At 29.3% G+C, this 15,880-nt stretch overlaps 1 protein-coding gene and 1 pseudogene across 1 annotated transcript in view; both read left to right on the forward strand.

The window, feature by feature from the left end:
• The window catches only part of LOC112510984, a 2,408-nt pseudogene extending 1,940 nt beyond the window's left edge, over nt 1-468 (forward strand).
• A 13,077-nt stretch (nt 469-13,545) lies between these two features.
• The window catches only part of LOC112510985 (acyl-CoA C20 Delta5-desaturase-like), a 3,405-nt gene continuing 1,070 nt past the window's right edge, over nt 13,546-15,880 (forward strand). The window contains exons 1-4 of the mRNA XM_025116339.1: nt 13,546-13,848; nt 13,958-14,098; nt 14,206-14,361; nt 15,220-15,326. Of these exons, the coding sequence (XP_024972107.1) occupies nt 13,546-13,848; nt 13,958-14,098; nt 14,206-14,361; nt 15,220-15,326 (707 nt within the window). The remainder of the gene's footprint in view (nt 13,849-13,957; nt 14,099-14,205; nt 14,362-15,219; nt 15,327-15,880) is intronic.

Raw genomic sequence — 15,880 nt, forward strand, 5'->3', positions numbered from 1 at the left:
CTAAAATACAATGAGAGTATTTGGAAATAGGAAACGAGGGCTTTTGATATGAATACCGATTCTACCCTTTTTTCTTAAATAAAATGAATATTAATTATTTTTTAATTTTTAATTTCCTAAAATAAAATAATATAATCTAGGCCATTGATCAAGAAAATGGACGGATGAGATTGGTTTACACGGTTTACACAAATGGGTTAAGTTTTCATTTGAACGCTCCTCTATATATATAATCAGAATGATATATGCATCTGTAATTAGTGGGCAATCTTTGATTTGGAAATTGATGAAATGAATTAGTGTGGAGAATCAAGAAGTGGAGAATACTCGAACGTAGCCAAGTTAAAGGCACAGTGGTTCTATCGGTTTCTTCATGACACGTCTAATTGGCATATGGTTGCACTTGCATCCCTACTTTATCTCCAGGGAGGCTTTCCCTACTTGGCATGGGGAATGGTATATAACTAATCCCATGTGTTATTTAGGATGTTCAATGGTTTTCAGAATATAATATTATCATATGTGATAAAGGTGTTCTCGCGTTCTCATAAAATAAAGATGTCTCGTTTGAACCTCCACACACACACACACACACACACACACACACATATATATATATATATATATTATATGGAGTTATTCAAAGGAGAACTCGTAAGATATCTCAACCACAAATCAAAGGTTAAATTAGAAAATTAATAATTTTGATAATTTTGACTTAATTTTTTTTAAAAAAAAAATAGCATTTTAGGTAAATTAATTTTTTTATATCTTTCCTCTACCTTCAATATTTTCTCTCTCCCATTTCTTCTCCCATCTCCCCAACATGAATACACACTATGATACACCTTTTAGATGAGTGGTTTAAATTGGATGTCACGATTATCATAAATCACTGGGTTTTCATTGACGAGGCCTAATATGAATTTTTTTTATCTAAGACTAGGATTTAGAATATCAATGAACATATTTTTGTCTTACAATATGTTTGTTTCACATATACTCGTATAAATAACTTTGTTTTAACAATATTATATGACATTTTCAGAATAAAGTATCATATTACATATTTTATATGAACTATTTGAAAATATGTGTTTATAAAACATATCTCAATAATGTCATAAATTAGTTAATAGGATACTGTATTTTAAAAATGCTATAAAAAAAACTTCTTAAAACACAAAAAAATGTTTTCTACGCTTGTTGAAACATTTATATAATCCTTCAATTAGTTTTTTTAAATTTAAATAAAATCCAATATATTGGCATACATTTTAAATTTCTCAAATATATTCATGAAGCGCAATAAAACATTTTATTAGTTATTAAAGCCTATTAATACATATTGAAATATACACATGTGTATATAAGGTTGGATTCTGGTAAAAGAAAAAGTTATCATAAGAAGCTTAATAAGAGATCTCCACTCTTGGATCAATTTAATGAATGTCAACACTAATGAGGCGTATGCACTAAGATGCACCAGATCAATTTTTTTTAAAGCACAATTCATGGGTGAGCATGAACTTAAAAGTGATCAAGAGTTCGGATCTTTTCTCACGTTTCTCACTGTAACTTCCCTTCTCACATATCCTTATCCTTTATATATATATATATATATATATATATATATATATATATATAAGAACACCCTTATCACATGTGATAATAGACGTGAAGGGACTTGATGGTGTGTTGACGACGTGTTCTGCGACTTAGGTCGCGCCAAAGGTCGTCTGTGTCTATGATTTAGTATTACATGTGATGAATTATAGTATCACATCTATAACACTCTTATCACATGTGATAATACACGTGAGGGGATTGGTGTTCTTATGGTGACTTGGCCTACAACCTAGATCATATCAATAGTCATATGTGTCTTTAATTTAGTATCACATTTGTATCATGTATAATGGAATATAGTATCACATGTAATTGTCTATGGTTAAAGATGTTCTTACGTTCTCATAAAATGAAAATATTTTCGTGTGAACCCTTCTCCCCCCCTCTCTCTCTCTCTCTCTCTATATATATATATATATATATATATATATATATAAACACTTATGTAGTGTGTATGTAAGTATATTACATATATATAAACACACACACACACATTTATATAGAGGGAGGTTCAGACCAAAACAAAAACTAAATAAGAGAACAAGAAAATGGCCAAATCATGTGCAAAATCACATGTTCCACAAAAGGGTGTGCAGGACGTGGCCTGTGACCTCAGGTNATATAAATATATATATATATATATATATATACGAAATATGTTAACAAAATGAGAAACGTATATAAGGATATATATAAAAAATAACTAAATAATAAAAATAAAAAATTAAATTTTAAAATTAGTGGCGAATTTCCATCCTCCAATCTACCACTAATCCACCGAAAAATTGTCTAAAAATTTAAATTAGTGGCAGATTAGAGATCACCACTAATTCACCGGAAGTTGTAAAAATAATTTTTTTTAAAATAAAAAAATGATTTTCAATTAACAATTTTTTTTGATAGATTTGTAGCGAATTTTATTTAATTATTTAATTAATTAAAATTCGTAATTAATTAAAATCCGCAACAATTCCACCTTGGAGATTTTCTTTATTTTTTTAAACAATAAAATTAATTAATTTTTAAAGTCAGTGGCGCATTTGTGACACATTGGAGATCCGTCACTCATCTGTAAGAAATTTTTAAAAAAAATTTATGTAATAAAAATTTGTTTTGGATTTTATTTAATTAAAATCCACCATAAATCCAATCAAATTTTAATTAATTAAATCATTTAAAAAAAAGACCATGATGGATTTTTAAAAATAATAAATAAATCATCGGAAATCCACCGCAAATCCCTGAAAAATTAATTGAATTAACTTTTTATTTTTTAAAAATCAATAGGAAAAGTCAACGAAAATTGAGTTTTTTAGTATACACAGGAAATCAGTCGATAAATTTTCGGGCAAAAAATCCATAAAAAAAAAAAAAATCCTTTTTTAGTAGTGTCGTGAGTAACAAAATAACTCGATCCACCATATAAACTAAATAATAAACTTCAAAAGAGTTTTCAACAAATTTACCTACAAGCCAACGATGCTTAGTTGGTCTTTTCGGATAACCATCCATATTAGAATCGAGACACGGTCCAGTCATCCAGACTGTCATTGACACAGTACCAAGAAATCAAATAATTGACGTAATCGTACAATTTATTAAATTAAAAAAAAAACAAATAATAACAATCATCATTGAGTATAAATGTTAGATTAATTACATAATAGAAATAAGTGGAAGAACGGCCCTAACACTTTGGCCGGCCTTGGTTTTAATCATTTCTTTAATACGATTTTATACTTTTGGATCCATAATTCAATACAAAACTAACTCTCATTTCCATTCAATTTCCAATAAATAAAGTTAAGAACTAATAGCTAATAATCATATGTTGTTTGACATCGTGAATAAAAATATATGTGAAAATACAGTGTAGTTTCAATATGAAACAACACTGCATTGTTTCACGATGTCAAACAACACAAATTTAAACCGTTCTTAATTTTTTTTATGGTTCCCATTTAACCATGTCCCACTAGAGTTATTATACTATCTTTGCAAACCAAATCTTTACAACTACTTTTTTAAATGACAATAATGTAATGGTACAAAGGTTGCCGGAGAAATTTATAGGTATTTGTCTTGTTAACATCAAATAGATTTATGTTGTGTATTGGGATACATATTATGTTAGAACTCAATGATTATCCTAATTATATTTTAGATTTTTTATATTTAAAATAAGATGTTTATCATGTATTTGATTATGTTTATCTGCAATTAGTTACACGAATTCAGATATGGAGTTTTAATGAGGTATTTACACACAATTTACTTGTAATCTTAAGTTTTAAGTAACATGCATTAATAAACAGTATTTTATGTATAAAAAATAATTTTTAAGAGTTTTGTCAAATGCTTTATAATATAGTATATATATATATATGTAGAGAGAGAGAGAAAGAAAGAGAGGGAGAGAGAGAGAGAGAGATTAGTTCAAATTTTAACCCAAATTATTGTGTTAACTTTATAAATCTTTTAGACCAATTACAATCTATATTAGTATTAGGTTCTTCACTATCTAAGAATTTAATGTTAAGAATATATGGATAATTTTTTTTAATGCTACCCAGCTTAGATTCAATAAAACTCTTTATGTTACCCAACTTACGGGTTGTTTGACAGTTGTTGAATTGTTTGGTGCATAATGATTAAGTGATCAGAATGATTAAAAGGCTCTCGCGATATAATGCAAAATGAAATATTATTATTTGGTAATTGTTTACGTTGAAATTAGAGCACTTAATAGTTAAGGGAGACTCAAGATACAAAATCATTCAAAAGGTTTTACAACCATTAAGGGACATATTTTTTTGCCAAACAAGATTCATCTCTTAATAATTCAAAGACTATCTATTAATTGAACTATTAAGAGGTAAACAAACAACCCTTAGATTCAATAAAAGCCTTGACTTTAAGATCTCCTGTATAACTGCACACTGCACACTGCACACTAATCCATTGCACGAGGGTTGAATGTAGAGAAAAAAGGGGGGCCGATACTTTTGTGCATACAATTCTAACTCTCCTTTATGATATCTTCTATTTTGTCAATAAAAGGACGCAAACTTTATTTTATACGAATCGTTTATATATCTAAACCTCAGTAATTGTGAAAAAAAAATTAATACTGGTTCTTTAAATAAATAGCATATTAGATAAATGTTTTCAACGTGTCAGATCAACCCCTGATCGTAAGTCTGTATTTTTAACATCAGAGTTATTGTTTTTTACGATTTAGCCACCATGATTGGAATTGCAATTGTTTCAATAAGCACATATGTTTGTGCATACTTTTAATTGTGTCATATTAACTATTGTAATTATTTTTTACATACATACTTCAAATGATTTAGATTTTTGTTTATTAAAATTCAATAAAATATTTTATTAGCACATATTATTTGAATATATATATATATATATATATATATATATAGTCAGTTTCAAATGTTAACCAAAGTTTTTGTGTTAACTTTGTTAACCGATCTTGACCATTCAATCTTTCAATAAACGGTTGTGATTAATCATGATAAAAACTTATTTTTTTAATTTAAAATTTCATAAATATAAGTGAACAAAGTTGAAAAGGGTATTTAGGTAAAAAAAAATTATGTAACTCCCATATCATTAATTAATTGGGAGTTACAATATAAAAAATTCTATTATTTTTTTGTTAATTTATTTTTGTTAATGTAAGAACCATATGAACACAACTATATATATATATATATATATATATATATATATATATGAACCATTGTGTCAAATACGATGAACTTGGATTGCATAGCATTTATGAACACAATATGAACATAATAAGAAAAACTGTTATACGAAAGGAAATAAATAAATAAACAGGTATGAACACGATATGAACAGCTTGTGAACAATAGTTTCTTTATTATAAACACATTCAGGAGCGATCCTTTGTCAATTGGAGTTTTATACATGCATTGCATCCACACCGTTTAAGGTTCACCCCTTGTTCATATATGTTTCTGATCTTATATGGTTGTTCACCCCTTGTTCATATCGTATAAAATTTATGAACACATAACCCCAACGCTATGAACATCGGGTGCAAACACTTACACAAATATAAAGATTTGGTATCAAGCTTAAAAAATAACACTTGTGTTCATATGATAGACGTAACATGAACACAATGGTTCATGATTCATAAAAGTCGGTAATATGACAATATGGAAATGGGTCGTGCATGTACTTCCATTTGAACATGTGAATTAGGTACGTATTTTAGTAATAAAAAAAAGTTATCAATACAAGATGTATTATAAAAAACACAACACATCGTAATGAACATAATTTAGATTAAAACGAATCTAAAAAAAATAAAAATCTATTACCAAGACATTCGCTTTGGTTAATTTCTTCAATTTCCGACCTCGAACTCCGATTGTCATCATAAACCATTTTAATCTTCTCACTATGTCGATTTATATTCCATTGCGTTTATCCATATTAGCTTGATTGATACCAAAAAAATTTACTACCGTGTTTTCTATGCGAATTAAAAACTGATAAAAGAATAAACATGGAAGATCAAGATTAAAAAAAATAAAAATATTAATATTATAAATGCATATTTTTTAGGATTTGATGATTTGTAACTCCCCATTAATTGTTTGGGAGTTACATATCAAATCAATTTACTGAAATACCCTTGTAATTAAAATGTGAACATGACATAAAAACCTTGTACATATCAAATCAATTTACTGAAATATTTTTATTATATTACTGTCGATAAAAAACCTTGAAATTAAATGTTTGAGAGACAGAAATAATATTTTATATAATCAATATTGAAATCTATAAAATAAAGAAGTTTAAGTTGAATGTAATATTAAAAAAAACAATTTTCTATATTTTTAAATAATTTAAAGGATTGTTTGTTCGTTTATCTCTTAAGAGTTCTATTAAGAGGTAACCTCTGAATCGTTAAAAGTTGAATGTTGTTTAGAAAAAAATATTTGTCTCTTAATGGTTTTAAAACCCTCTGAATTATTATGAATCATTTGTCTCCCTTAACCATTCAGCGCCCTAATTTCATTGTAAACAATTACTAAACAATTACATTTCATTTTGCACTATATCATGAGAGTCGCTTAATCATTTTGATCACTTAATTATTGTGTATCATACCATTCCGCAACTGCCAAACAATCTCTAAAAGAAGATAAGATGCAAATAATGCATTAGTTGGCATGTCATGTATGTAGGCTTGCTGTTCCAGTGTCAATTGTTATAGCCTTAGTACTTGGAGTGCACAACATTTAATATTTCTTGTAATGACAAATTTAATAGTGAAGAAATTTTGGGGGCATTTGGTAAGAGATTTTACAAGGTAGGAAGAAATGTAATTGATAATCATTGATTATATGGAGGTAAAAAAGCGTTCTTCTTCAAACTATTTTACTTGTCTTTGTCAGTGTCTCTTTTCGTCAACATCATGAGAAAGACGACTTCAGAAGGTCCGGTTCAATTCAGTTGCAGAAGGTTTGATTTCAGATTGTGTTGGTTCGATTCGGGTGATTGCAAAAGGGATGTGGGTCTTGTGGCGGGGGAGAAAAAAGTGGAGCAAAATGCAGAGGAGGGAAATCGGGTTTATAGGACGCTCCCAATTTCTAAGCGTCCTGATAGATCTCTTTATATGACCAAAAAATAGAGTATCCTATCTAAAAGCGTTGTAATAAGTTTATATGACGTTTTTTAACGCCGTAATAAGTTTTTTAGGACGCTTTTGTATAAAAGTGTTCTATTAGCAACTTTATAGGACACTATTTGAAAAATTGTTCTATAAAAACAAGTGTCCTATAAAAATTGAGTTTATAGGACACTTTCTCAAAAGTGCCCTATAAAGGTGCTAATGCGACCCTTTATATTAAAAATGTCATAAAAACTTGTTAAGACGCCTAAAAGCGTCATATAAACTTATTACAACCTTTTTTGATAGAACATTTTATATTTTGCTCTTATAATGCAAGTCCTATAAAGCGGTCTATTAAGATGCTTAGAGATTGAGAACGTCCTATAACCCAAATTTGTTGTAGTATTTCTAAACAATGATATTGGAACGAAAACAAAACAAAACAATATAAAACAATTTACTGAAAACATGTGTTTCCATTTCCTACGATTTTCATTCCTTAGAATGAATCAAATGATCCCTTAATTTCATATGAACAAATCAGACCATTATACATTTACGATAGGGGATTATATTACAATCTTTCTTGTTCATACACACGCTACAATATTATCTTCACATCCACTTGCACCATCTTTCTTCCAAATTCAAATACTCGTACGAAACAATGAGATTTTGACAGTATTCATTCATAAATGCAATAAAAATACGTCATGCATAGTAAGTTACTATGTTCTATTTATGTTCTGTGACATTAAACGTGTTAAATGATCATAAACATTTTGGTTTTATATTTGAATCTCGACCATACTTGAACCAAACACTGTCATCAATCATTTCCATCCTCATCCCCTACCCCTTAATTACCCCCAACCAAACGCTCCCTAAGTTGTGCACCCTCTTTTGTTGAAACTATATTATGCTCATATTTGATTTTCGGTTAATACTGATTCTATGTTTTTAATTTGATATTGTGGATTTATCTGATTTTAGCTTAAATCTTGAACGATAGAACTTTGTTGAAGATAAGAAGTTGGATACGTTATGGTTTAGTCTGTAATTGGCTTGTGTTCTGGTACTGTCTCATTTCTTGTTTCTGTACTTTACAGAAAAGTTTTGTCTCTCTGTTATATCTTTTTGCTATAATAAATTCATTGGCCTTCCAAAAAATAAAAGAATTCACATGTTATGCCCACAACTTGTTTTAACGAGAATTCATTAATAACGTGAGATTTAGAATTTAAATGTTAAAAATTGGCAATTTTTACAAAGACTACGATTTTTTTTTTACTAAAACTGTAAATTATTATACAGTCAATGAACAAAATTTATATTTTAGTCTAATATTTATTTAAACCGTATAAAAATCGTAAGGTTATCTCTTAAAAACGAAGACCCAACCCATTTAATTAAATGGGTTGAGATTTTTCAACCCAACATGTTACTTAAATGGGTTGACAGTGAGTTGACCTGTTTACGATATTCTTAATCCAACCTGTTAAATAAATGAGTTGAACCTGGGTTGACCCATTTAATTTTAAAATTTTAAATAAAAAAAGAACTAGACTATTTAACTTTTTTTGAATAAAACATAACACAACCACAAATACAACCAAATTGTTCAAAGTTTGAATAAAACACAACCACAACAAATATATTGTTCAAAATAAGTTGAAATTTTTTAAATTCTAAGTAACTCGACTTCCACTTTCATCAACCCCAATTTTACTCTCGGTATTACTTTTTTCTTGATCTTCTATCTTCTCTGTCATGATTGCTCCACATAGCGCCTCAGAATGTGATTTCATTTGTACTACGTAAATAAATTAAATTACAAGTTGGAAACTGTTTGATTCTATCAACAAAACACAAGTGGAAGACGGAAGATTCTTTATTTTAGCTCCGCAATGGTGAATGACTCTGCTATCGCTCAAGCCTCAACTCCTCAACCTCAATCGAAAACTGAAACCAACTGAAATCTTTGATTGGAGAAGGTAGAACTCAAAAGAAGGGGCGAAGATTGATAAAATCGACTAAAGAAGATGGAGAATTGAAGACGCGAGACTCATGATACTGAATTACTGATATTGTATGAAGGATTGAAAATCGAAGCATCGTTTAACTCGTGAGTTGTGATACTGAAACTTGGGCCAATTTATTTAAGAAGAAACAAAATAGAAAATAAAAAATTAATATAATATATATAATATTAAGAATAAAATAAATTTATATAATATTCTAAGTAGATTGAAACGGGTTGAAAACAAGTCAAAAAATTCAACCAAACCTAACCCATTTATTTAAATGGGTTAGACGGGTTGACCCATTTATTTAAATGAGTTGAAAATTTCAATCCAACTTGCTAATTCTGGGTTGGGTTAATGGATTGGGTCGTTTTTTTGCCACCCCTAAGTTTTAGGGGTTTAGGTTTTAGGTTTTAAGTTCTCGCATTAATAATTTTAATTTTTAATTATATAATTATATGATTATGCTTTGGATTATTTTTCTCTCACACACACACACACATATATATATATATATAAACAATTATATAATTATAATTAATTTATAAATCATAAATTAATAATTGTAAACTATATTTACTATTTTCAAAAAATATACCATGTTGAACATATTTGATCGAATCGAAATTACGAATGATCTATATTACTATAAAATTAATATAGATTTTGTAATTCTTTTCAAATATGTTAACAAACTATATAAACTAACACAAAAATTAATATAGAAAAATAAAATTTAATAAATTATATTTGAATTTTTATAACTTTATAATATATATTTAATCTATATAATAATCTATTAATAAAACTACATTTTGAAAAAAGAATGGAAAGTGGTTTTTGTAAGAACCTTCATTATGCAGTTTCATTAAGATTCTTATTTTATTGATGTGTCAATAATGTGACAAGAAAAATATGACAATGACATAATAAAAAGTGGTTCGAAACTCCCTTCCATCTTCCGTTCTTCAATAGTCTTTCCCATTTGATCTCTCTTCAAGCTCTTCGTTTTAGTCATTTTTGTTTAGGAGTTTTCAGGTTTTTTCTACTGCTTGTAAGACGGACGGATGCCATAAAGATGATGTTATTAGCCTCAAGCAAACTTCTTCAAATGCAGAACTCAACTGATCACTACTAGTGTATATATCTGGTACCACAAAAGGTTCAGATGTTGTATCGCTACCAAATGAAGTAAACAAAAGCACCCCCAATTACGTTATGAATTGTTAGAACCAAAATAAACCCAACAAAAAATTTTGTATCTGATGTTGGAAGGAGAGAGAAAATATTGTGGGCTTGTAACATTATTTCAACATTATTTGACTTACTCCTTATACTACTACAGGACACTTACCTAGCCAACGCTTATATCTAGCTCAATTGAAATTAACTTTTCTGGTTCATTCCAACATTCTCTATTTCTCCATTTATTACTACAATTTTTGAATATCAAATGGACCGATAAGTTAACAAATATATTGATCAGTCAAAAGCTCAGACAAATAATGTGCATGAAATGATTAATAGGATTTGGTTGTAGTTAATGTAATTAATCACTATATTTTATGGAGGTAAAAAACCATTCTTCTTCAAATCAGAAAAATATAAAATTTAACTTGTCATTATCTCTTCTTTGTCTTTGTCAGTGTCTCTTTTCGTCAACATCATGAAAAAGACGATTTCAGAAGGTCTGGTTCAATTCGGTTGCAGAAGGTTTGATTTCAGAAAGTGTTGGTTCGATTCGGGTGATTGCAAAAGGCAAGTGGGTCTTGTGGTGGGGGAGAAAAAAGTGGAGCAAAATGCAGAGGAGGGATTTCGGGTTTATAGGATGCTCCCAATTTATAAGCGTCCTAATAGATCTAGTTATAGGACTTAGTTTATAAGACCAAAAAACAAAGTCTTTATTATAAGACCAAAAAACAAAGTGTTCTATCTAAAGATGTTGTAATAAGTTTATATGACGCTTTTTGACATCGTAATAAGGTTTTTAGGACACTTTTAATATAAAACGTCCCATTAGCAACTTTATAGGACACTATTTGAAAAACCGTTCTATAAAAAATTGAGTTTATAGGACATTTTCTCAAAAGTGTCCTATAAAGTTGTTAATGTGAAGCTTTATATTAAAAATATCCTAAAAAACTTGTTAAGACACACAAAGCGTCATATAAACTCATTACCACGATTTTAGATATGACGCTTTATATTTTAATCATATAATATAAGTCCTATAAAACAGTCTATTGGAATGCTTAGAGATTGGAGACGTTTTATAAACCCAATTTTGTTGTAATGTTTCTAAACAACGATATTGGATAGAAAACAAAACAATATAAAACAATTTACTGAAAATATGTGTTTCAATAAATTTCCTATCATTTTCATTCTTTAAAATGAATCAAATGATCCCATAATTTCATATGAACAAACTATAAGCAAATTGTATTACGTAAGTACGATGATTCCATCCAAGTAAWCTTTGATATTCATTATACTAAGATTAATATTCTGAGCAACTCGTGTCCATACAACAACGGATTCTTATAGAACACACTATTGAAGTGTGGAATTAAGAAATTCATCGTAAGAACAGTTCTTTTAACTTTATAACATTGACTTTATTCTCGGCTTTTTATACTCTGTATATATGAGGAACACAACGGTTTTCGTTTTTATTTCATGAAGCAATGACGTACCTCAAAAAATAGGGGTTTTAGCAACAACTTTTGTCATCGATAAAGTTGATTTATCGTCACAAACAATTTATATAGTTTTTACTCTTTTAAATAAGAAAAAGATAAAAAATAGACCAAAAAAATAAAATAATCCCTAATGTAACTGAGTTAAGATATTCATGTTAATGGCAGGGCCGGTCCTAAGATTTTTGATGCCCTGTGCGAAAATAATAAAATATGCCCCTAATCCTATTTTTTAAGTCAATGAAACAACGAAACATGCGATTTTTTAAAGAATTTAGAACCTATTCAAACAAAGTATCTCATCATCATGTTGATTTTTATTAATTATAATAATAAAAAAATACAATGAGAAGAACATAAAAACCAAAACCCCGAATACAAAATATAAATGATAAATCCTGGATTAAGATCATGCTTCCTTCTTTTCCAGTTTTACCTTTTCCAAATTAAAATTAGCAAAATAAAAACTTTATTTTAATATATGGGACTTAAAAGACAAGAAAAACCATAATTAGTTTTAAACTAAAATAGTAAATTACATCTAAGTTATTGTCATAGTATGCAAAAAGTAAAAAAACTCAAAAGTTACAGGTCTAATGACTAAAGGCTAAGGGCCTATCTGTTAGCATCTTAATAAGTTTAATGGATCTAACAGCTTATTCGCTCAACTATGCATGACTGTTTCGTAGTGGCTTAATGATATAGCTAGAAAGTGACTTATCCAATAAGCTTTTAGGAGGAGCTTTATATAGAAAGCCAAATTTTTTTTTTCCAAACATGTCCCTTTCAACTAAAAAAAAGCTCCTTACGTTTGTGAAAAAACTCTATCAAACAAAAACTTTTCCAACTTATACAAAAAAATTAATTCATACAAACAAAAACTTTTCCAACTTTTTCCAACGATGTGCATTCATTATTCATCACTACTAGGTCTTGGACATGTTTTTATAGTTAAAGCTCAGTTGTTCAATTACCAAATTATTAAACCCAAAACTAGTAATAAATGACAACTTGATGCCCTTTTAGGCTTTGATGTCCTGTGCGACCCCACTGGCTGCACGTGGCCAGGGCCGTCCCTGGTTAATGGTATTAATCATTGGGACCATGATCAAGACGAAAGATTCAACATTAGACATGTAAATCATGTTAAAACTAGAAATGTAATTAAATCCAAACTTTTCAATTAATTTTGTTGTTAAAGCCCCCACTTGACGTAATTGGAACCTGAAACGTAACGAGAACATAATCTTGAACGATGGATGATACAAAGTGGACCCAACATAATTAGAACCTTAAACATATGTATCAAATTACAAATTCGCATAAATAATGCCCACATCCCCCCTCCATCTAAGTCGCTAGCTACAGCCATGTTGCTAATTATCCCTGCTTTCCTGTGACCAACAGCCATAAACGGAGGATCAACCATTTATTTTCCGACCACTGAAGAAACACCCAAGTTCCAATCCCATCAACAAAGGTCACCCTGCTTTATAACAAAATGCCAAATTATGTAACTATGGCACCACCCGAGTCCACACCAATACTGGAGCTGGAGAAGATGCGGAAGAGAGGGTTTTGGTTCCGGAAATGGGATTCAGCAGACATAACCAACCTTTGTCTGATCATCGTGAAGCATGTGTTGGGTTGTTGTGCACCATTCGTGTTCGATTGGGGTGCATTTTGGGTGACTCTAGTGTTGGGTATCTTGGCCGGACTCGGTGTTACCCTAGGTTATCATAGACTACTTACTCATCGGAGTTTCAAGATCCCCAAATGGCTCGAGTATTTCATCGTGTATTGTGGTGTTCATGGTGGCCAGGTGGGTTCCGTTAATCATTTTATAACATTGACATACATTTGCAGCATAGCATTTAATCGTGTTTTCTGCTAGCGAATTGTTTATTGGTCATATTTACAAATGCATGCAGAAAGATCCAATATTTTGGGTTAGCGTCCACAAGAACCATCATAAGTATGCTGATACAGAAAAGGACCCTCATACCCCAATGGAAGGTTTCTGGTTCAGTCATATGGGTTGGTTTTGTCACAACCAGTATATTGCTGCAAAGGTGATTCATTTTACCATCTCTATAATATATATATATATATATATATATATATATGCATCTGTAATTAGTGGGTAATCTTTGATTTGGAAATTGATGAAATGAATTAGTGTGGAGAATCAAGAAGTGGAGGATACTCGAACGTAGCCGAGTTAAAGGCGCAGTGGTTCTATCGGTTTCTTCATGACACGTATACTTGGCATACGGTTGCACTTGCATCCCTACTATATCTCCATGGAGGCTTCCCCTACTTGGCATGGGGAATGGTATATAACTAATCCCATGTGTTATTTAGGATCTTCAATGCTTTTCAGAATATAATATTATCAAATGTGATAAGGGTGTTTTTGTGTTCTCATAAAATAGAGGTGTTTTCGTTTGAACCTTCACACACACACATATATATATATATATATATACACATATATAGGGTATATTTATTTTACAACCTTATGTATTTGTACAACCCTTGCAATCCAATTAATTGATATATTTATAGAAATGATGAGAGTGTACTTATATGGAGTTATTCAAAGGAGAACTCGCAAGATATTTCATCCACAAATCAAATGTTAAATTAGAAAATTAATAATTTTGACTTAAATTTTTTTTTAAAAATAGCATTTTAGGTAAATTAATTTTTTTTATCTTTCCTCTACCTTCAATATTTTATCTCTCCCATTTCTTCTCTCATCTTGAGTCCAACATGAATACACGCTATGATACATTTTTTAGATGAGTGGTTCAAATTGGATCTTCCGATTATCATAAATTACTGGGTTTTCATTGATGAGGCCTCATATGAATTTTTTTTTATCTAAGACTAGGATTTAGAATATTAATGAACATATTTTTGTCTCACAATGTGTTTGTTTCACATATACTCAGTTCACAAAAGTATAACAAGTCGATTTACTTTTTGCATCTATTAGGCTGCTAAACTTCTCGATAAAACTTATTAGATCGTATAAATAACTTTGTTTTAACAACTTATTATAAAACTGATCTTAAAAACCTAAAGTGACATCAAGTATTGTATCCGAGATTTTCTAGGATTCAATTTATCGTAAAAGGTAATAATATATGCATGATAATCATTAATTGATTATGGATTTGTGATGTAGGGCATGCGAGAATTGGTGATAAATCACTTCACCTTCCTTGTAACCTCGGCTAGCCACATGTGGGGTCAGAGGCCCTGGAACACCCCCGATACCTCCACCAATAACTGGTATACTACCTCTCTTGCATTTAAATTGAAATGTTATTATAAAGTATTTGACAAAAATTCTTAAAAATTAATTTTTATGCATGAAGTACTGTTAATTTGTGCATAGTACTTAAAATTTAAGATTACAAGTAAATTGTGCGTAAGTACAACTTATTAAAGCTCTATTTTTGAATTCGTATAACTAACTGCAGATAAACATAATCAAACACAGAATAAACATCTCATTTTAAATTTAAAAAATTTAAAATATAATTAGGATAATCATTAAGTTCTAACAGAAACATTATCTATACTATAATATAAAGCATTTGACAAAAACTCTTAAAAATCATTTTTTATGCATAAAGTACTGTTTATTAATGCATGTTACTCAAAACTCAAGATTACAAGTAGATTATGCGGAAGTACAACTTATTAAAACTCAATATCTGAATTCGTATAACTAACTGCAGATAAACATAATCAAATACATGATAAACATCTTACTTTAAATATAAAAAATCTAAAATATAATTAGTATAATCATTGAGTTCTAACAGAATACTTAATTATTA

This window comes from Cynara cardunculus (genome assembly GCF_001531365.2).
Source record: "Cynara cardunculus var. scolymus isolate 2C chromosome LG 4, CcrdV1, whole genome shotgun sequence".
NCBI classification, from domain to species: Eukaryota; Viridiplantae; Streptophyta; class Magnoliopsida; order Asterales; family Asteraceae; genus Cynara; species Cynara cardunculus.